Source organism: Chenopodium album, chromosome 8 (genome assembly GCF_948465745.1).
Source record: "Chenopodium album chromosome 8, dcCheAlbu1.1, whole genome shotgun sequence".
Classification (NCBI taxonomy): domain Eukaryota; kingdom Viridiplantae; phylum Streptophyta; class Magnoliopsida; order Caryophyllales; family Amaranthaceae; genus Chenopodium; species Chenopodium album.
This window is the reverse complement of record NC_137841.1, coordinates 62,724,922-62,745,983: the sequence shown is the minus strand read 5'-3', so window position 1 is coordinate 62,745,983 and position 21,062 is coordinate 62,724,922. Positions and strand designations below refer to the sequence as shown.

Genomic DNA, 21,062 nt, shown 5'->3' with positions numbered 1-21,062 from the left:
GATGTTAATCGGAGAATGGAGAAACTTATTACTCAGGTCTATAATAATTAGGCAAATTTGTAAAAAAAAAAAAAAAAAAAACCTTTTAAATACACCATTTTGCAAAAAAAAAAAAAAAAAAAAAAAAAAAAAAAAAAAAAAAATTTAAAAACTTCATCATGAAAGAAAACCCGAAGTTGAAATTTTTTTTGTGTAAAACAACCTAATCCCACTAATTCACCGAATTAACCTCTAATTTCTTCTAATCAACCTCTAATTCTCATTTTTCTACATAATAATTAAATGGTTAGTTTAGAGGCGGTGATTCTGACTCTTCATGTACACCCTGGCCACATAGTTCACCACCTTTGTTCCTCTTAAACTCAGAGATTAAGTCATACATATAAGTTGAATTTACAGCAGTCCCAACCACAATCTCATACATCTTAACATCAATTAATGACTCAAACATCCTCATCAGACCCCATCATCATCTATTGGCCAATGCTTACCCCTATATTCATAAGCAAATATAGGGTTCAAAATAACTACTCCCTTCTTTTGTAAAATATCTTCAAATTCTATCATTAAGTCCATCAAATTGATCTTATCACAATCCACATCAATATCAACATTATATTATGCTGCTTATATTTAAATCTCATAGTAATTATGTCACCCATTCTGCAAAATAAATTACTCGACCATGATTTAATCACAACAATAGATCACAAGAACACATTTAAACCTAGAATAATCATCATACAATTAGTAACACTGTAGCTTGCAACCTAAAGTCGTCAATTTTAAATACAGTAAGTCAGAGAGTACAAAAATAAGCAAGCACCATATTCATATGCAAAAAAAACATAAACCAAGGCTAAATTAAGTAATATTAGACCATAATTCAACCCGTCAACAATATTCAACCATTCACAAGAATTTGCAAATTTCATCTAAAACCTAGCAATTTAAACCGAAAAATTATGAAATTACAACAAAAGATAACCACCCACTAACCTTTTTAAATCCACAAAGCAAGCCTGAAACTCCAAAGAATTTGCTCCAGAAGAGCGATAATTAGGGTTAGAGAATGAATGAGAAGAAAAAAAAAAAGATAAAAAATCAATCAATAACAATATACTAAAAGACACACCAGCTAAAAAGAAAAAGATTCGACATATTTTAACACAAATTTTTATATAGTTATTAAAACAAAAAAAATTCTTAACATAGTTTTGATTATTTTCTACATCATTTTATACCTAACATATCTTTTGTAATTCAATACTTTGATCAAATTTGTCAACTATATTCTTAGATTTTTTTGTTAATAAAAACCAATTATAATGATAGTTTAATAAAGATTACTGAAAATTACCGTGCATGGTACGGGAACTAACCTAATTTGGAGTAAATTAATACATTTGGGATTGAAGGGAGAGTTAATGAGGGGGAGGGCATTTTAGTCAACTCAAGTCTATGCAAAATCCCTCCCATTTACCTTAACTAAACATTTGATTAACGTTTCAGTAACTGTAGTTAATTAGTTGTTAATTATGGATGTACCACTAGTAATGGAAATTTAATGAGGTGTAGTAATGGAAATTTAATGAGGTGTACCAAAGATAAAAACCGAGTGTACCAATAATAATTTCCCAAGAGAAAATTACAATGAGGTGAAATGTAAAGTAATCTCTCAATGAGTGGGTGTGCGCGAATAAATGGTTCCGGTGATTGCCGTCGGAAAATTGAATCCGATATCTTTTTCCGGCATACATCTCTAAGGTTCATTATCTTCTTCGTGAATTAAGCATTCAATCAATTTTAGGGTTTTTATGTAATATGTGAATTGTTTAGGGTATTTCTGATTTGAGATTTATATGTGAATGATACTACTTAATGACATTGTTTGTCTCGAATTTTGCTGCCTTGTTCTTATCATGATTTATTGTTTCATTTTGCTACTTAATTGCATTCGGTGTTATGGATTTTTCCTCTGGAAAGAAAAGATTGGTTTTATGTTATTTTTATGGTTTTTGTCTTTGAATAATATGTATATTCGATATCCATTTCTATAACTTGTGCTTGTCAATTACCATACTAGTAGAAAAAGACGAAAGACAAAGGGATTTGAATGAAAGAAGAATTTGAATATTTGAGATTTGGCTGGATGCCTGTATGTTGTATTTGTGCTTAAGTGAGCTCCTAAGTGAACAAGATGCTATTTGTATCTATTGTAATATAGACATGTACATGTTGCAGTTGTTGAATGATTGAATTAGTTATTTGACTATGTTGAATTAGAACTTGTATCTATGCTCAGGCATAATATGGTTGGAATTAGGTTATTAGTAGTTCGATTAATATTGGTAGTCAAAAATAGAAAAAGAAGGGGTTCAGAGAAGGGGAGTATGAAGTTTTAGTGTTACATCCCTTTCCACCACGTTTATCCGGTGTACACGGATTTAGGAAGGAGTTATAGTAGCGTATTGTAGATTAAAGTTGAATTTTTTTTTTTTAAAAAAAAGGAAGATAATGGGATAATTTACTGTTTTGAGGAAGAGAGAAATATAAGGGTTGGAGGGCTTTTGTTGATTAAAAGTGAATTAAAGACTGAATAAATAATGAGACTTTTATTTTGTGAGAAATGAAGCTTATTTAAGGACAAGCGGAGTAGAGATATTCAAAAGCTTGATGTTACCACTCCTTAGAGTCTTGCTTCCCAAAAGTCAAGTAACATAGGTCTTCAAATGATTTGGGAATTGTGACGGCCTCATTCCCTTTGTAGATTGTATGTCATAATTCTTTTTCTCTCCAATTTTTTATAAAGATGATTAGGTTATATAAAGAACTTAAATCCATTATAGTTGTGCAAATGGTACGGACATCCTGAACTCTCTAATATAACCTATTTGGTAGAGCTTCAGTCAATGGTGAAAAAAGAATTTTAGTGGGTCATTTCCAAGAAGATCGCCTGACATGGCACACCTCTGGGCCCTCTAACCTAGCATGCTTAATTTGGAATTTGGACTTTAAATTGCATACAGTGGTAAACTGGTAATAGTACCTGTTACAAAGCTTCTACAATGTTTTTATGCTGTCTGTCCATTAGCTAATGCAACCCTTGCACCAGGGCTTGGCATTAGCCATGCCAAGCAAAGAACTGGCAGCATAATGTTAGAATCCAACTCTCTTTGAGTGTATTTGAAGCTGGCTAGGCCTTTTACTTAAGTTTTCTAGGCCTTAGAGTAATTTCAAGAAGAAGTTCTGTAGGAGGCAATGATTAATAATATCTGAGCTTCCTACCCATTGCCTATAGCTTTATTACTTGTGTGTTGTTGTAGGCATTTATAGAAATTATGCTGCCACATGTATAAAACACCCAAAAATTGATAAAATCTCAAGAAACCCTCAAAATAATCAAAATTCATCGTCGAACCTGCTTTTGCCCTGCCAGACTGTCACAAGCCCCGATCAACCCCCCTTGACTCCACTCTTGTCGCCAACAGGCCAGAGTGCCTATCAAACTCGTCTATAGAATGTGGTGCTTCGTGCTGACAAGCCATTTCCGCTCTTGGTTTGTGCCCTTGTTGCCAATAGACGGGAGAGTACTATACAGTTCTAGTATCATAACACTTGACCGTGACACATAGGTAGATATGTGAAGCAATCTACATATCCTTCTCTAGGCTATCTCCATATCCTATCACTCATCCTGTTACTCTCCAAAAACATTTTATGAGGAATGAGGAACTTGTTTAGTGTGAGATGTTCATTGGTACATGTCTCCTATAGTCTGATGTTAGCACTAAATAACTTTTGACTCATGTTAAGTGCTCCCTATCAAACTTTCCCCTCTAGTACATTAGTTTTATGGGCTGCAATTTGTCTATTATGCTTTTGTATAGTTAAGTATAACCATGTTCTATGATCTATATAGGTGCAAAAACCAAATATGATCTAAAGAAACTGCAAAGAAGCGTTCTTACTTAACCTTGGAGCAGTTGCGACAAGTGCCTGATGACACGAATACATGCAAATCAATAGGTAAGTTCAATTTCAGTATAAGTTCTTGATACATGAATTGAACCACATATCTGTAACTTTTGGGGTTTGGTGCAGTTTGGGACCTATGTTCAATTGATATGTGACTGCTGTATTGTTGGTTGATTGTTTACCTTATAGATTTTTGTACTTAATGGTGTTTTTGTTACCTTTGTTATGCAGGAAGAACGCGAGAGTCCTTGGCTTACAGAATCTATGGTTGTAAATCCTCAACAATATTTTGCCAAATTCGGTCTTGATGGATGAAAAGGAACAGAAGTTCAAGGATAGTGAGACTGCCATAGCTTCTTTACAGGTTTTTATACTTATTAATTGTTTGTTTTCTACCTTCTCAATTTGTCTTTCACTTGTTTGGTTTTCAGTTTATCGTTTTTCAAATCGTTGATTAGTGTCATATTAGCAAGACCACCTAGCAATATTTCAGAAATATATCCCAATTTCAGTTGTATGTGTTCATTTATTGAGATTACTTTGTTGCCGGAGATATTAACTTGATGTGTTGTCTTTATATATGGTGACAGACTTCTAAGAGTACCTGGAGAAACAGATGGGGGAAGTGGAAAACAACCTAAAGGAGCTGCTGCAACAAGATCCTGGTCTCGCCGGCCAAATCATGGCCCTTTCAGTAACGTAAATCTCACTCTAGAGAATCATCTTTTAACCATGTTTTTCTTTTCTAAGTCTTTTGGTTTTGTTTTAAATTGCTTAAATGGGTTCCATGATATTTATAAGATCATATAATTTTTTTTTTTTTTTTTTCCATATATCAACTCTTGAATTTTGTGAGTTCTTCTTATAGGATCTCTAACTAAAGCTATGCTTTTGGCATCACTCAATTGGAAATTATAAAAGGGTAAAAGCTTAACATTTTCAGTACCTAACACACTATAATTTGAGTGATTTCCATAGAAAACGCTTAAAGAGATCAAAATTTCATAAATGCATCACTTTATTTACAAAATTCCCTACTACTGTCCAGGTCAACGTTTGTAAATATGAAATTATTTTTTCCCGGTTCACAATATTACCGCTAATTGAATTAGTGGTTTATATAGAGGTTCATTAAACTATAAACCGCTGATTCAATCAGCAGTTTCAAGATTTTTAATTAAAAAAAAAATCCTTGATTATTTAGGTGACGTGGACGGTATGTAAGAAATTTTGTTACAAAGCAGCATAATTGTGGAATTTTAGTATGTCGAAGCAATCTTCACGGAAATCACTCCTATAATTTCACAAAATGCTCTTAAAATAAGTGAAAATTGTAATGTGGCCGGACTTTTGGAAGTTTCCCTTTAGAAGTTACCTCAGTAACCTTACATTGACAAAGATTAGTAAACTAGAGCATAAAATTCGATTATAGCCAACTAAGGATGATTTATTGATTTGCTTCTACATCCTGTGATGTTTAGCAGCAATACACTATAGATGCTAATAGCTTGGTGACCAGTTTCTCTTGGAGTTCCAGTGAGTGTTGGCTATTGTATGGCTGATCTTTGTGCTTGTGCACGACGATATTCACTGAGAACCCATATGGGGAAAATACACCTGTATGATGAATATTCAATTATGCAGTTCTTCATGAATATTCCAGTGCTTTCCTGTATAAAGTTACCATAGCTGTTAGATATCATGGATAAGATGTAAAACTATGTACTGTGACTGACGTTAAATGAGAATCTGGGTTGTAACTTGAAATTCACGTCGCCAAGGCAAATTCATGTGTAGGACAGTCTACCCTTAGTCCCTTACCATGAAGAATAGCCTTGGTCCTTGGATACAAGAAGTTTCACTTTGGAAATTTTTTAACATTACAATATTGGTAAGTGATACTCTTTCTGTCCCTAAATAGAAGTCTCATTTTACTACAATTTTGTGTCTTTAAAAGTCCCTTTTTTTTTTTTTTTTTTTTCTTCAGAATCCACTTTTTTATTCACCTTCATATAACTGAACATTACTTTTTTCTAGTTTACAATCAATCAACCTAATCTCTTATCATTTTTTTAAATTCACTCTTGAGTAAATGAAACTTTTATTTAGGGACGGAGGGCTTATGCACCATCTTAAGAGCTAAATAGCTAAAAATCAGTTTGTTTTTTTTGGTCGGTTCACATTAAAATTGTTGAATTAGAAGTTTTGTCCGAAGTAAAAATCGCTGAATTAGAGGTTTTGTCCAAGGTAACTAATTGAATTAGCGGTTTATTCAATGAAATCAATAATTGAATTAGAGGTTTATTGAATAAAATCGATAATTGAATTAGCTTTTTTACCATGGACAAAACTGCCACCAATTAGTGGTTTACCTCTGTGATTATTTAAAAAATAAAGCATATTTTGTTTATAGTAAACCAGTAGTTTTATTAAACTAAAAACTGCCTAATTAGCACTTTACCTCTGCTAGCCATTAATTCTGGTTTTATGATTTTTTTTTTTTTAATTTATAAAAGAGGCCGCTCAAAGCTGCGTATCAAGGAATTTTGACATTGTCTGACTTTTTATATTATGAATATGGAAATTACTCATTATAATATCTATTGGGGTCCTATATATTATACTTAATACAGTATATCTTATACTCAGGAATAGGAGGTTATATTATTGAATAGATATATTTAATACTTTTGTTAGCTTTTGTGACTGCATATCAAAACTGAATCTTGTAATTACCTGTGGTGGGAAGTCTCCATTTTCCAACTGTGAGTTGATTACCAACCTCATCCCTCGGTCTACGGGGTCGGGATCTACTTCCCACTGTTACATTGAGAACCATTTGGGTTAACCATAGTTTTAAGCTTGCTCGCATTTTTTAAGGTGCAATAGGAAATGTAGGATAGAATACAGTTATACGCAGTAACGCACCTGCCCTGCTCTAATGAGAGTTAACAATGCCCATGAAGTTTGCACCAGATTTGACTTGTTCCCTTTTAGGTTTGTATAAACCTGTTCCACAATCCCAAACCAAGGATTGATGCACAAATCTAGACTTTTAGAGAAAACTCAGACTGATGTTATTTCACTACAAGAGACGCGGCTTTTACCACCACAGGGGAGGGAGAGAGGGGAGTGGATTAGAGTACCTCGTTGGAGCTTGAGAGGTAGCTTTCGCCCCACCCGCCATTAGGCAATTGCTTTGAGAGTATAAACTCACATGCCTTTCGCACAGCCTGACTATTATGGTAGTTTTTATCACAGCTTAGTAGTGCCTCCACAGCAAACCATGTTCCATAGGTAAAACAAATTCCCCAAAAACCATACCTATCCTCACAAGAACAAACCCAAAAGAAATCACTCTCAATTCCACAAGTGTATTTTCTCTCTTACGAAAATCACATTTCAATTAAAAATCAGCATATTTACCAGGAACCATCAGGATTTTGAGCCCTTTCAATGTACTGTATTCCTCTAAAGATGGAGTCTTCTATTTCTTTGGTCCTGTGATCTGGGTATTGCTCCTTGAAGAGTGTAAAAGCTTGTATTACTGAGGAAGTGCACTCAACATGCCTATAGTAACAGTAAAAATAAGGATTTTATTCATTAAATTAGGAAAGTTAAGTTCGTTTGTTATTTTTCTGCAAGACTTCAACTGATCGTCTTGGCCCGGTCTATTAGGGTGTTTTTGAAATGTTAGAAGAAGCTTACTCTCTTTCGATTAGAACATCATCAAAGAGCTCTGTTGGATTGAATTTCTGAGATTAGACAATACATCTCATGAGAAATTACAAAATTTATTTTGAATTTAACTTAATCTATATTATGATAGAAGAAGTTGGTTATACCTCGATCCAATGGTATGTTCGCTGAGGCTCCCAAGCTGTGAAACCACCATTCTCACTCTATAACAGTAGGGTAGGATAAGATATATGAATAATCATCAATAATAATAACTACTTCGTATATACTAAAACGAAACAAAAAATGACACTTGTTAAAAATTTCTCGAAAAACCCGTCCAAAAAAAAAAAAAAATTCTTGAAAAAAGAAACTAAAATCTTTTAAGCATATCTTTCATACTTTTTTCGTTCTAGTAATATTACAACAATTGAACTTTTATGCGATTCATCATGCTTGTTTGACCACAAATTGTGATGTATACGTAAAGTAAAATATAGTCATGTGGTGTATTATTAGATTCGTCTCGTAAAATATTTTCACAATATTAACTTTTATAGTTTTTACTTTTATATAATTATATATATTTGACATATAAATGTGCTTTGGGATTCATAATTTCATTGTTGTTGTAATTTATGTGGATCAGAAAAAGTATACTTCCTCCGTTTTTTATTATTGCACCATAGGGGTTTGGTACAATTATTTTGATAGTGGAAAAAAGTAAGAGAGAGAAAGGTTAAATACAAAATTGCCCATGTGACATATTGATAAACTAAAAAGTAAGTGTGAAAAAGCAAGGGTATGTTGGGAGTTTGTAGTGTAAACACAAATAAATTTTTTTCCTAAAGAGGAAATGGTGCAATATTTGTGAAACTTCCGACAAGTGGTGCAATAATAAAAGAATGGAGGAAGTATTATATTATACTTTGTATTATATTATATTATATAATTAATTATTATTATTATAATATAAATTATAAAAATAAACTATCATTCTACTTTGCATTTTTTTCTTTGAAAGTTAATTTTTGCTCCGTTTAGGATTTTCACTTTATTTGCTTTTAGTGTAGCATTTTTTTATTGATTTATTTATAATTAAAAATAACCACTATTCAATAATTATAATTATATAAAGTTAAAACTTGATTATTAATTATTGCAAAATAAGATAAAGTTCAATTACATGTACATAAAACATTTTGCTAGTCAAAGTATGCGACAAAATTAGGACAGGTGGAGTATATGAATACATTGCACAGGTAGACAAATTAGGGCCTGTTCTGATACAATTATTTTTAGTGCAGTTGAGCTCAGCTTTAATAAGTTCAATTCAACTCAGCTCTAATAAGTTAATTTCAGTTGAACTCAGTCCGTCAATCAGAACAGGCTCTTAGTTATTAATTAACCAAAAGTTCTATTCGAAAATAAAACGCCATAAGGCCATAATAATTAAATTTCTTTCATTTTTTTTTATGATGTCTAATGAATTATTAACTTTTAACACCAGTATACATATCAAATTGAAATTACTATGTTTCAATTTAGTAAATTATTATTAAATTAGTATTGTAATTTACCAGTAGGCTAAATAAAAGCCATCCATTGCACGAAACTTAAGTTAGTTGCTTTAATATAAACTTAGCAGATACTGTACTATTTTGTTTGAAATAAGTCAAAATAGTTAGAGGTAAACATAATGTGTTTAAGTAATTAAAGCTGATGAACCACAACAAAACATATACTTGTACAAGGGGAACAAAAGAAAATACGTATAACTCAAACCTGTAGAGAAAGAATGACATTCACAGCATGAAATAGGTGCTCAGCTTCCATTTTTTCTTCCTCAAGTTCAGGAAACATTTTTGCAAATAGCAGTGCAACCTATAAAACAATACCGTTGGAACAGATAAGCAAAAAAGGATACAAAATTTTCTGGTAATATAAGTCATTTTATGGCGCACTAATGTTATTTTTTGCTCATTTAAAATTAATAAAAATTTTATATATACTCATATAAGTCATTTTAAGGCACACTAATGTTATTTTTTGGTCATTTGATGATTACATGAACAATAATCATTAAAATGAGTTAAAATATATCATCGGATTAAAAAGGAAAATAATTATCATTGAAGCATACAATTTAAATGAAATTCTACTTGCGATTTTTTTAGTTGCAACTTTAAAATATTTTATATCTCACATAAAATACCCTAAAGTTACAACTAAAAAAATCGAAGGTAGTATAATATTTTGCTTTATGATTGAAAATGTTTGTATTCAATCACCTTAAGTCCTTCCGCAGTGCAATCAGAGACTTGCCAGCCGTGATCTGGTGTTGAGAAAGTCCATGAACCTTTACTAATATGCCTATACATCTCCTTATAATTTCCTGATGGATTCTCCCTAACCTATATTGAATAGAGCATCATATTTTATACAATTTAGATACTCGCAATGATATTAGAAGTTTCACGAGATATTTTATACATTTGAAATACTCGCAATAATATTCATAGGCCTCTTAAGATTTTTTTTTTTTTTCTCTATGAAAAATTAAAGGTTTAAAAAATTCGCTTACATATGTATCACAAAAGTCAAAAAGTATGTCATGATATTTTGTACTACATCCGTTACTTTTTAGATGCAATAAAGGAGTATATTTTGTGAGATATAAAAAATTTCTCTGTTACAACTAAAAAGTAACGGAGGTAGTAGTTTAGTTAAATAAAAGGGTGTTTGTTGAGTGAAGTAAAACCTGTGAGGCTTTGAGAAAACCGTGTGTTTTCTTAAGTGATGTTGCATATTCGTCAGTAAGACCACTGGCAGATATTGCGTGAAATGCTAGTGCTGCATCCCAAGTTTGGCAACCAAGGGCCTGCTCCCAAAGTATATTGCATACCAAAAATAATTGTTACACAACATTGTTACTGTGTTAGTGTGTTACACCACAACTTTGCATCGTTACTAAAAATTACCGTAAACTTCATCCCATCCTCAGAAACCCACAAATAATCTGGGATCCTGGCTAGATGTTTCTTGTATGCTATTGAATTCGGATCTTCCGCCCAACAAGCCATCAAACAAAGTACCTGTGCCACAAGTGCTTAATATGGCATACTTTGAAAGAAAGTAAAGACAAAGATCGATGGCTAAGGGCTTGTTTGTTATCATTGTCAATGGCAACAATGTACCTTTTCAACGCAACCAATGCAGCAGTATCTGCTGTTAATGTCCTCATAGTGTACATTTGCTATTGCTGTTTTGAGCGCCTTTTGTCTGAGTTTCGAGAAGGGCCAACGGTTGAGGATTGGCTCACCAATGTGGTGAAGAATTCCCCAAATCATGTCTTGCAACACATGATGTGGAGTATAAAGATCCTCCTACAAAAAGTTGTTAGTTGTGTAAACTACTTCGTATATAGTTATGCTCGATTGTGTCCAAAATTAGTCATTACGTAGTAAGTAATTCTAGAACATACCTTAGCACATGAGTTTCTAGCTTTGTTCCAGTTAATTTCATGGTATGGCTGGGGGTAAATTTCTGTTCTAAGTGACTCAATGAGTTGAGTGATTGGACCAACAAATCTCCTACCATACATGTATGATACTGGCATATACACCAATCGGCAATAGCATAAAGTTTTCCCTGCACATACTCCAGAGGTTAGTGATGTTGGATTTTGAATTGTAAAAAAATATTTGTGAGATACAAAATATTCCAAAGAAACAAACGTAGTATATATAATTTAACATTATTACTCTAGCTAGGTTATTAGGTTGTGACTTGTGACTTTTGAATCCAAGGTGAAATGCTTTTTTGAAGTATTAATCTGTACGGTATTGTAGTAATTATAGAAGTACAAAACTTTGTCTTACTAAAATACATTTGATATATTGAATAAATATACTACTTCCTTTAACTTTTATTTGCAACTTTGCACACATAGAATATTGCAAAGTTGCAAATAAAAGTTAACGGAGGTAGTATTACAAAATTAAAGTTGATATGTAAAAATGAATACCTCTAAACGAATTTAACAATATTTCATTTGAAAATAGTTTATAAATGTTATTGATTATTAGTTTATTACAAGCAAATCTTTAAACTTTGTTCACCATATATAATGGGTAAAATATCGAGATAGTACGTACTCTAGTCTTATGCTAAATCCTACTCCCTCCATTTCGTATTAATCGCAACACTTTTACATCAATTTTATATTACTTCATCCGATTCGTATAATGACAACACTTTCCTTATACATCCGTTTCATATTAATAACAACACTTTTATATATACCACCTTTGCATATTCCAGAAATAATTGCAAGACATGATTTTTGCTGAACGGGGCCTTACACTACCTTTTTTTTTTTAAAAAAAAAATAAAATTTATTTACTACTAAGGCCCTATTTACACCACTTTATTTTTGTTGAACTAAAATTATTTTTACTGGACTGGAAATATTTTTGCTAAACTTAAATTTTTTTTTTACTGAACTGAAATTGATTTTATTGAACTTAAATTATTTTTATTGATATTCTATTATAATTCTTCTTTAAAGCTACTGAATTTTACTAAACTGAACTTATTTGTACTGAACTGAAATTATTTTTACTGAATTGAAGTATTTTTACTGTACTATTTTTTTTTTACTGAATTTAAATTATTTATACTTAATATTATTTTTGTAAGGTGAAGGCCTCATTCACTTTACCTTATTTTTGCTGAACATAAATTAATTTTACTGAACTGAAAGTAATTTTACTGAACTATTTTTTTTAGTGAATTGAAATTATTTATACTTAATATTATTTTTATAAGGTGAAGGCCTCATTCACTTTACCTTATTTTTGCTGAATTGAAATTAATTTTACTGAACTGGAATTATTTTTGTTGAACTTAAATTATTTTTATTAAACCGAAATTATTTTTAATGAACTGAAATTATTTTTATTGATTCTTTGTTATATTTCTTTTTTAACGTTACTAATTTTTACTGAACTGAAATTATATTTACTGAGTTGAACTTTTTTTTTTTTTTTGAAACAAGTTGAACTTTTTTTTAATGAACTGAAATTATTTTTGCTGAACTAAACTTATTTTATTGAACTGAAATTATTTTTATTGAACTGAAATTATTTTTACTGAATATTATTTTTTAAGGTAAAGTGAGCAGGCCCGAAGTAAACAGGACCTAACAATACTTTATATTACAAAGCCCTTCTCTAAAAATTCTCTTAAACTTTGTGAACACCCTAATGTTGTGACTAATACAAAATGGATGGAGTAGATTCTTACTCCGTAAGTCCGTATTTATTTGCACATAACATTCCAATCCATCCATGTATAAACATACTGTCAAAGTTGGTATGATTTGGTCAATAAAAGTTAGATACAACCTATTTTAAGAGACAAATAAAATGTAGCTCTACATAAGTGTGGATGTATAGAGTAGTTTGAGAACCTGGGTGCATCGGTAAAGAATCAGGGAGTAGCCAAAGCTCTGGAGGCGTTGGGTTGCACCCATCCCATTCGTACACTCCAAGCACCTATAGTAATCGGTCCAAAGCCAAAAGTAGGGCCAGCTTGTTACAAGTTTTTCTGTTACTCGAGATAAAAAGATTATGTAACAAACTACATACACTTTGGTAGTCTTTTGAACCCATTTTCACACTCTTTATGTCAGCCGTTTAAGGAACATAACATGAAAGCGTATTCAAAATAACTCACATGCATGTTTTTCTTCAAAAAAAAAAGAAAAAGAACTCACATGTTATGAACGTCATTTGTAACGAAAGCATGTTTATAATATATATGGTGCTCACGTTGTACATAAATTCTTGTCAAAAAAAAGTAGAAGGCTTAAATTTGGTAGTATTCTAGCTAGCTAGCTACTTTCAATCAAACAAAAAAAAAACACATAGTAAAGAAGGAGATTAGTATGAACAAACCGAGAGCCAAAATTTTCCCCAAGATGGAATGCTCGTAGCACCACCATGGTCAAGGATCCATTGACGACCCCTTGCAACCGCGTTATCTTCACCATCATCAGGGCCTTCTCCCAACAACCTTAGGGCAATGTAACTAATTGCTGAACCAAACATGGTACTATGGCTATCTATGTGGAACCCCCATCCTCCGTCTTCATTCTGCAATATATTTCGAAAAAAAAAAAAATTGTGCTATGTATTAAATAGTTAGAAAATAGGAAAATTTATTAAATGTTATCAGGAAAAACAAAGGACAATAAAGTGTTAAACTGGTGTATTACACTATTTAAATACCTGATGATTGTAGATATAACGCTTTGTTTCCTTTTGGTGTTCAGGGGATAAAATCTTATTGAGATCTCCTGTAACGTATAGTGCTATTACCTGAAAGTTTATTTATCAATGCGATATCATGACTTTGTATGGAATACTCTTTGTGTGAATTTGATGCATAATACTATAACTTTCATTCATGGAATCTACTCGATCAATAAAAAGTTAAAAAAAAAAAAAAAAAAAAAAAATTAAAGAGCTAATAAAAGTATAAAATGCAACCGGCTATTCAAACCGGTTAATATAAGTAGTTATATCAACACTACTTCCTCCAATCCATTTTTAATATTTTGCTCTATTTGACTTTTTACGATTTTCAAGACGCATCTTAAAACTATTTTATCTCCATTTTAATAGGCATTAAAATTACAGATTATAAAAACTAGATACTCAATTAAATTTAAAATGAGACGAATCCAACAAAATCTCAAATGACTATATTATTTTGTATAGATTAGTATTTTATGGCAAAATATTTTGAAGTTTGACCCGTAATCTTGTAATGTGGCAAAAAACTGGGGCATAAAAACTGGGAATAAAGGGAATAACTACTTCCTCCATGTTTTGATAAGTGTTACACTTACCAAATTCGGACGCGTCTCAATGCATTTAATCATATACTTCCCCCGATTCTATACACCAAAAAATATACTACCTCTATTTCGCATTACTCGCAACAAAGACGAGTTTTGCGAACTCCTAGAAAAAAGGCATATATAGTTATGAAAAAATAAGAGCATATACTTAATAAGGGTATACACTTTAGTTAGCTTATCCAACGCCACCGAGGCGTTCGTTACCTTTTGCCATCTTTTATTTATGTACAAAATTTATTTCTTATATAGATACTTTGTATTTAAAAATAAAAAAATAAAAAAAACTAAGGGACACACCAGAAAATGACATGTGTCAATACTGTTGTGTCTTTTAGTATATAAGTTATTGATAATTATTGATGATTGATTAGAAAAGTTATCGTGTTAGTGTATATGAGTACTTCCTCTAATATCTATTTTTACTAATGCATAAAACACAAATGTTTTTATATAAAATGTTGTGAGATTAGTATTAATATATATGCAGGTCTATTATATCACATTAATTTTTTCCTCTAATCCAAAGATAAATTACTGTGAAACCCGTCATCAGTACGGGTGCTAACCTAGTGAACTATTATATATAACCTTTATATTTTAAATATTTATTTTGGTATATAAATTTTTATTTTACAAATATGGTTTAATTTATATTCTATTTATTAATATAATACAATGATCAAATTTTAAAGTACTCTATATGCTCAAAATATTACCTTTCTATGTAATTTGTGTCTATCAGAACTTCATCAGTTAAAGGAGTTTTTAAGAATAATAATAAGTTACTCATTCAAAAAAAAAAAAAAAAAAACCTTATGATTTATATCATTAAAGTATGAGTATATATTTATTTTATAATAAAAATTATTTTCATAAATAAAGAAAGTTGAATACATGATTAATATAATTATGCACACATAAAGTAGAAAGGGAAGTAGGAAAAAAAAAAAAAAAAAAAAAAAAAAAAAAAAACCTTAAGAGACCTTGTCTCTTTCAATTTGAAACTGAACGCAACCGCAGTTGGTATGGGGTGATGGCTAAATCAAAGAGCCTATCTATTTATAATAACAGGTCTCTTTGAATAGGTTTTTTTTTTTTTTCTTTTCTCAGAGTGCTACCCCTTTTGCCTTATTAGATCCGCCTCTGGATGGGTTGGGCAAAGGGGAGAGAGAATGAGATATAATTACATTGTATTGATTCACAACAATGGTCTTATGATGGTAAGACGATCTTAGACAAATGTGTTCTCAACTTTTTATAAGAATTTTTATTTTTTAAAAATAGCTACGGAGTATTACTTTAAGGTTTTACCTGTATGCTTGAACAAGGTCAAAATTCTATGTATTGTTTGATGGGACTTTGGCCCCTTTATATTAAGGGCATGTTTACATTTACTTAATTTCATATCAGTTCAGTTTAGTTCAGCTCCAATCAGTCCAGTTCATCTCCAATCAATTTAGTTCAGTTTAGTTCAGCTCCAATCAGTTCAATTCAGTTCAGTTCAGTTCAGTTCATCTCCGATCAATTCAGTTCAGTTTAGTTCAGCTCCAATCAGTTCAATTCAGCTCAGTTCAGTTCATCTCCAATCAATTCAGTTCAGTTCAGTTCATCTCCTAATTTCCCTCTCTCATAAAATATTCATTTCAGATTAGTTTATTTCAGTTCAACACTAATCAGTTCAGCTCATTTCAATAAATGTGAACAGACCCTAAATTTCTCGTTCCGCCATTATTCTTAATAATATATAATTATAAATACTAATAGTTGAAGTGCACTGACAAATGTGCCGATCAAAATAACACATGTATATCAGTAAAATGTTATACATACAAAATGAAATAAGCAAGAGCGATAATTATCCTCCCCATCCATAATTTTTTAAGTACGTAAATATAAATGACTTACCAGAGGAGGCATGAAATAAAGTGGGCCAGCGTTATCAGAAGGCCAGTGACCATCATGGGCTTGAATACTGGTAAAGAAGTTGATGGCCTTCTTCAGTGTTGTGGTCACTGCTTCCTCTCCTATTACCTCTCTTTCCTTCAACTTCACTCCTTTATCCATTTCCACATTTGCCTTTCCTTTTCTCAACTGTCCAAACATTTTGTTTAAAATTTTAGCCAAAACAATCACATTACGTTTCCTAGATTATATATGTTCTTATCTTTACCCCGACAATATAACATATAATCCATACGCGCTCGTATATTAAAATAGACATAACTTATACGGAGTATAGTTTATCCACATGCATATACGGTATATTTTTCACACGTAAAATGAATACAACTAATTTTATAAATCAGATCTCAGTAGTAAAATACTAAAATACCAAATTTGAACTCATGAACTTATAGGGTTAGTAGTAAGAAAAAGTCAAACTAGTTTGAGCTATTAACTAAAAAAGTGTAAAACACAAAAAAAAAAAAATTAAAAAAAAAAAAAAAAATGACCTCCATTCTCATTAGAAGATCAGCACTTTGCCTCATGTTGAAACGGTTCTCCTTGAACTCCTTCCTTGCCCTCTCAACCTCGGCCCGTTCCTCGGTTGTTCCAGCCTCCGGATCAAACTCCCAGTGTTGTCGACCGGTGAAGTTGTTTAGACTCTCTAGCCATGGATCCTTGCCTTCTGCTATCTTCAACTTCCACATGATCACCAACTTTATTAACTAAGCGTACACTCTATGAACTATTAAATACTCTTAATTCTTTCTCCTAGGAAAGAAAGTGAAATATAGATAGTGTAGTAATGAAGTTGGATTTAATTTGCTGAGTTTTTATAAGCTGAGATTATGGAAGCAAGGAGGTCGATGATGATAATGACTCTCTAACCAGCTCTTGCTATCCACTCCTTTAATTGGCCCATCCTAACTAAGAATGACTCGATGATAACCAGGTTAAATCCCTACAATGTACGGTTGTTAAATATTTTTACATTATATTATAAAAACTGTATAGATATAATGACTCGATGATGATATCCATTTCTTTAATATTATTGGCCCATGCTAACAAAGAATGAGGCTTATAAATAATTTCATAATGAAAATATTAACTCCACATCATCTCAACTTCCCGAATTGTAACTTGTCGCTCGCTCGTTACATGTACAAGCAGAGCTCACCAATAGTAGAAAGTTTGTATTTTTTTTTTCTTTTTGAGAAAAGATGACGAAATGTATGGGGGAGGCCCTGGTTGATCTTTATGATCAACCAACTTAGTCAATCAAGTAGCCTTTTAGTAATTAAGAAGTACAGCGTTACAATGTCAACTCATTTTTTTATTTCCAGATCACATGCTCAGGGGCGTATAGTAGCCAAGAATTAAAAGCTAACGGGCCAAGGTTATTATATTTTCAAGGGCTAAAATACTTTCTTGCTAGCAGCTATTAAAAATTTTCTATGCAATATTTCATCATTTAACTCTTTTAAAATAAAAAAAATAATAAAAAAATAAAAACCATATATATAAAAGAGGTAAAAGTTCATCATTCTACATAATTTAACATTATGACAAATCACAAGACAGTACTTCTAAGTTAAAGTTAAAATACTTGTAAGGGCATGTTCGGCGAAATATAGCTGTGAAGGTAGTTGTAGCTGTGGAAATATCTGTGAGTTGTGTATGTAGCTGTTAGCTGTGAAGATAAATAATTTAGTGTTAGGTAAAGTAGCGATTGATTAGCTGTTACATATAAAAATCAACATTTTATTTTTAAAACTATAGATTAAATTTTCAACGGCTACCTCAAAAGCTACATCCAATTTCAAAAGTTAATCTTTCTAACTTTTCTTAAAAGCTACCTCCACCACTAAAAGCTATCTTAACCACTACTTTGCCAAACACCCACATTTTTTGTCAAGTAGTGATTTGACTTGGTCAAACCACTAAAAGCTACCTAAAAGCTACTAAAAAGCTAGCGCCGAACACGCCCTAAGTAATTACTCCCTCCGTTTTTAAATACTTGTTCCATTTCTCTTGGGCACGAATGCCGATGTTAATCTTTGATCAATGATATCTTTAATTATCAATAAGTATAAATTCTAACAATTGAAATTTAATAATCTATTCATTGAGATGATTCCAACAAGTACCCTCAAGACTATATTTTTTCTTATGTATAAATCACAAACATTAGTTAAAATAAGATGAATAAATAGTGTAAAAAATAGAAATGGAGCAAGTATTTAAAAACGGATGGAGCAGTAATGATTAATAATAAAAATAAGGTAAAACGTAAACTAAAAATATACAACATTTAAAATATTGAAAGTTACGTGCTTTTTTGAATGTATGTCACAACATCTTATCAAGGCAATGCAAACTCTACTCTAAATCTTTGACAATTAACAAAAACAAAGAGAAACATAAACTAGCAATATGCAACAAGATACTAGAAAGTTATGCGTTTTTTGAATGTATGTCACAACATCATTTTTAAAGGCAAAATCATGGTGGTCATCAATTAATCAAATTTAGACAAATTAAAGTATTTATCTAACAACTTATACAAGATATAAAATAAAGAAATAGTATTAAAAAAGGAAAAAAAAAAAAAAAAAAAAAAAAAAAAAAAAAAAAAAAAAAACACCAAAGTTGGAGAGTTAGAAGGATTAATCTTATGACTTTGTGCATCATGTTTTACTTTTCTACCATTAAAAAAGGACTATTTATCTGTTACTTCTCTTCACTTAAAGTTACATGTACAACAAATATGTAGGGGCTAAGTTAAAAAAAAAAATTAGAAAAAATTGTCAAAAATAATACAAATTTTGAACGGTCCACTAAAAACAAATCATTCTTTTAATTACTTTTTTCATAATACACTTTGAGGGGTATCTACTTTAAACAAGTTATTTTACCTACCACTAATTTGTCCGGTTAACTTTTTTTTATTTATCTTATAAACTTGTTTAACAGTTTACAAAAAATAATACAAATGCCACGTATTTCATATAACCTGTTCATCAAGTAAGTAACCGATTTTAACTTGTTTAAAGCGGATACCTAGGGGTGTAAATGAGCCGAGCCGAGCCGAGTATTACCTTGTTTATGTTCATGTTCATTTAACTTAGGCGAGTTCGAGCCCGATCCCGAGATTTCAAGCGAGTTCAAATTTCTGTTCAAGCTCGGCTCATTTAGTATACTATATGTTCACGAACGGTTCGTGAACAACTTGTTTATTTAACGGTACGAGTCTTTCATGAACGAACTAAATAATAATCGAGCTTCTCCAATATATGAGCTTTGTACTTTTGATATTTGAAAATTTCAAGCATAATTATGGAATCTTAATTATAAATTTAATAACTAAATCAACAATTGTCCATAAATCAATAATTCATGAACATAAATAAATGAGTTGTTCATGAACATAAATAAACGAGTTGTTTATGAACTTATCTGAACGAGCATATCTATGTTCGTGTTCAAGCTCATTTATTAAACGAGGTTCAAAATTTGTTTAAACTCGGCTCATTTATTAAATAAACGTCCATGAACGAGCTTCAACTGAGCCCGAACACGAGTAGTTTATTGATCGGCTTGGTTCATTTACATCCTACGGATACCCCTTAAAGTTTGTATTATTAAAAGGATCTTGCTAACGAGCGCCCCGGGGTGTTGGATAAGGATAAATTATATTGGTTGAAATGATATTAAGTTAGGAATTCATGATAAAATCACGCGTCGTTCGATGTAATTAATGTTAATTTAACTCTAATATTTGCACTTTAATTCTCTTATCTGACGCCCGGGGCGCTCATTAGCTTTTGCCTTATTAAAAAATAATTATTTTATTAATTGACTTATTTTTGAGATCGCTTAAAGTTTATATTATTTTTTGACAATTTTTCCAAAAAATTATGGGTTGCGGGGCTAGGCTATGGAGGTCGGGCCTCTGCTAGCCCCAATGTAATTTCGCCCCCATAAGTCAGCCAAAACCGAAACCAGCATCTATTACTCTGTTTGTGTACATGGTAGATGACGTTTGTTAAGCGATTTTTTGTAATATCGGTTTGAGTTGTTCATAATTTCCGGCACCACCCCCTCCCCCCTCCAAGCACTGAAACCATCTCTGTAACACGCCTTCATCAGCGTTTTGGATCTTGTTTGATTAGTGGTGACTGTATATTAATTAGTGGTGATGGTATATTAATTAGTGGTAATAGATTTTGTTGATAGTTTAAGACTTTAAGGTTACGGTTGATTAGCTGGTGGTGAAAGGATAAATAAAATTGATTTTTAATGGGGTGATTTTTTCAGGGGTGAAATCAATGGGGAAAAAATTATAGAAGGATTTTTTATGGGGTCATACTTTCTTTCTTGGGAAATTCTACGGTATTGACTATTCCACGTTGTGCCCCTCCCTTTGAAAAGTTTCAAGCTGTAACCTAAAGGTTTTAATTTTTTTCTCGATTTTCGTGTTAAAAAAGTGTTCCATTAAAGGTTTTAGGGGTCATTTTTTCCCTAAAAATCC

At 31.5% G+C, this 21,062-nt stretch overlaps 1 protein-coding gene and 1 long non-coding RNA gene across 3 annotated transcripts; one reads left to right on the top strand and one right to left on the bottom strand.

The window, feature by feature from the left end:
- Positions 1 to 1,635: 1,635 nt before the first annotated feature.
- On the top strand, positions 1,636 to 4,809 carry LOC145641954 (uncharacterized). The gene is made up of 4 exons (XR_014115598.1): positions 1,636 to 1,767; positions 3,923 to 4,029; positions 4,210 to 4,342; positions 4,569 to 4,809. It is a non-coding gene; the product is annotated as an uncharacterized LOC145641954 (long non-coding RNA).
- A 243-nt stretch (positions 4,810 to 5,052) lies between these two features.
- LOC145641953 (lupeol synthase-like) lies at positions 5,053 to 17,457 on the bottom strand. 2 transcript variants are annotated; one of them, XM_081692988.1, is made up of 19 exons: positions 17,038 to 17,457; positions 16,490 to 16,675; positions 13,950 to 14,039; positions 13,617 to 13,814; positions 13,130 to 13,214; positions 12,964 to 13,020; positions 11,141 to 11,307; positions 10,854 to 11,042; positions 10,638 to 10,751; positions 10,418 to 10,537; positions 9,948 to 10,070; positions 9,442 to 9,540; positions 7,824 to 7,880; positions 7,687 to 7,733; positions 7,405 to 7,548; positions 7,125 to 7,302; positions 6,907 to 6,987; positions 6,715 to 6,798; positions 5,053 to 5,648 (listed from the first exon to the last, which is right to left on the bottom strand). In XM_081692988.1, the coding sequence occupies exons 1-19, from the start codon at positions 17,233 to 17,235 to the stop codon at positions 5,526 to 5,528; spliced, it is 2,340 nt and encodes a 779-aa protein (XP_081549114.1). In that variant the 5' UTR covers positions 17,236 to 17,457; the 3' UTR covers positions 5,053 to 5,525. The 2 variants fall into 2 exon arrangements, with proteins under 2 accessions (XP_081549114.1, XP_081549115.1); XM_081692989.1 differs by lacking the exon at positions 12,964 to 13,020 and having other exon boundaries at positions 5,054 to 5,648.
- Between the last annotated feature and the right edge of the window lie 3,605 nt (positions 17,458 to 21,062).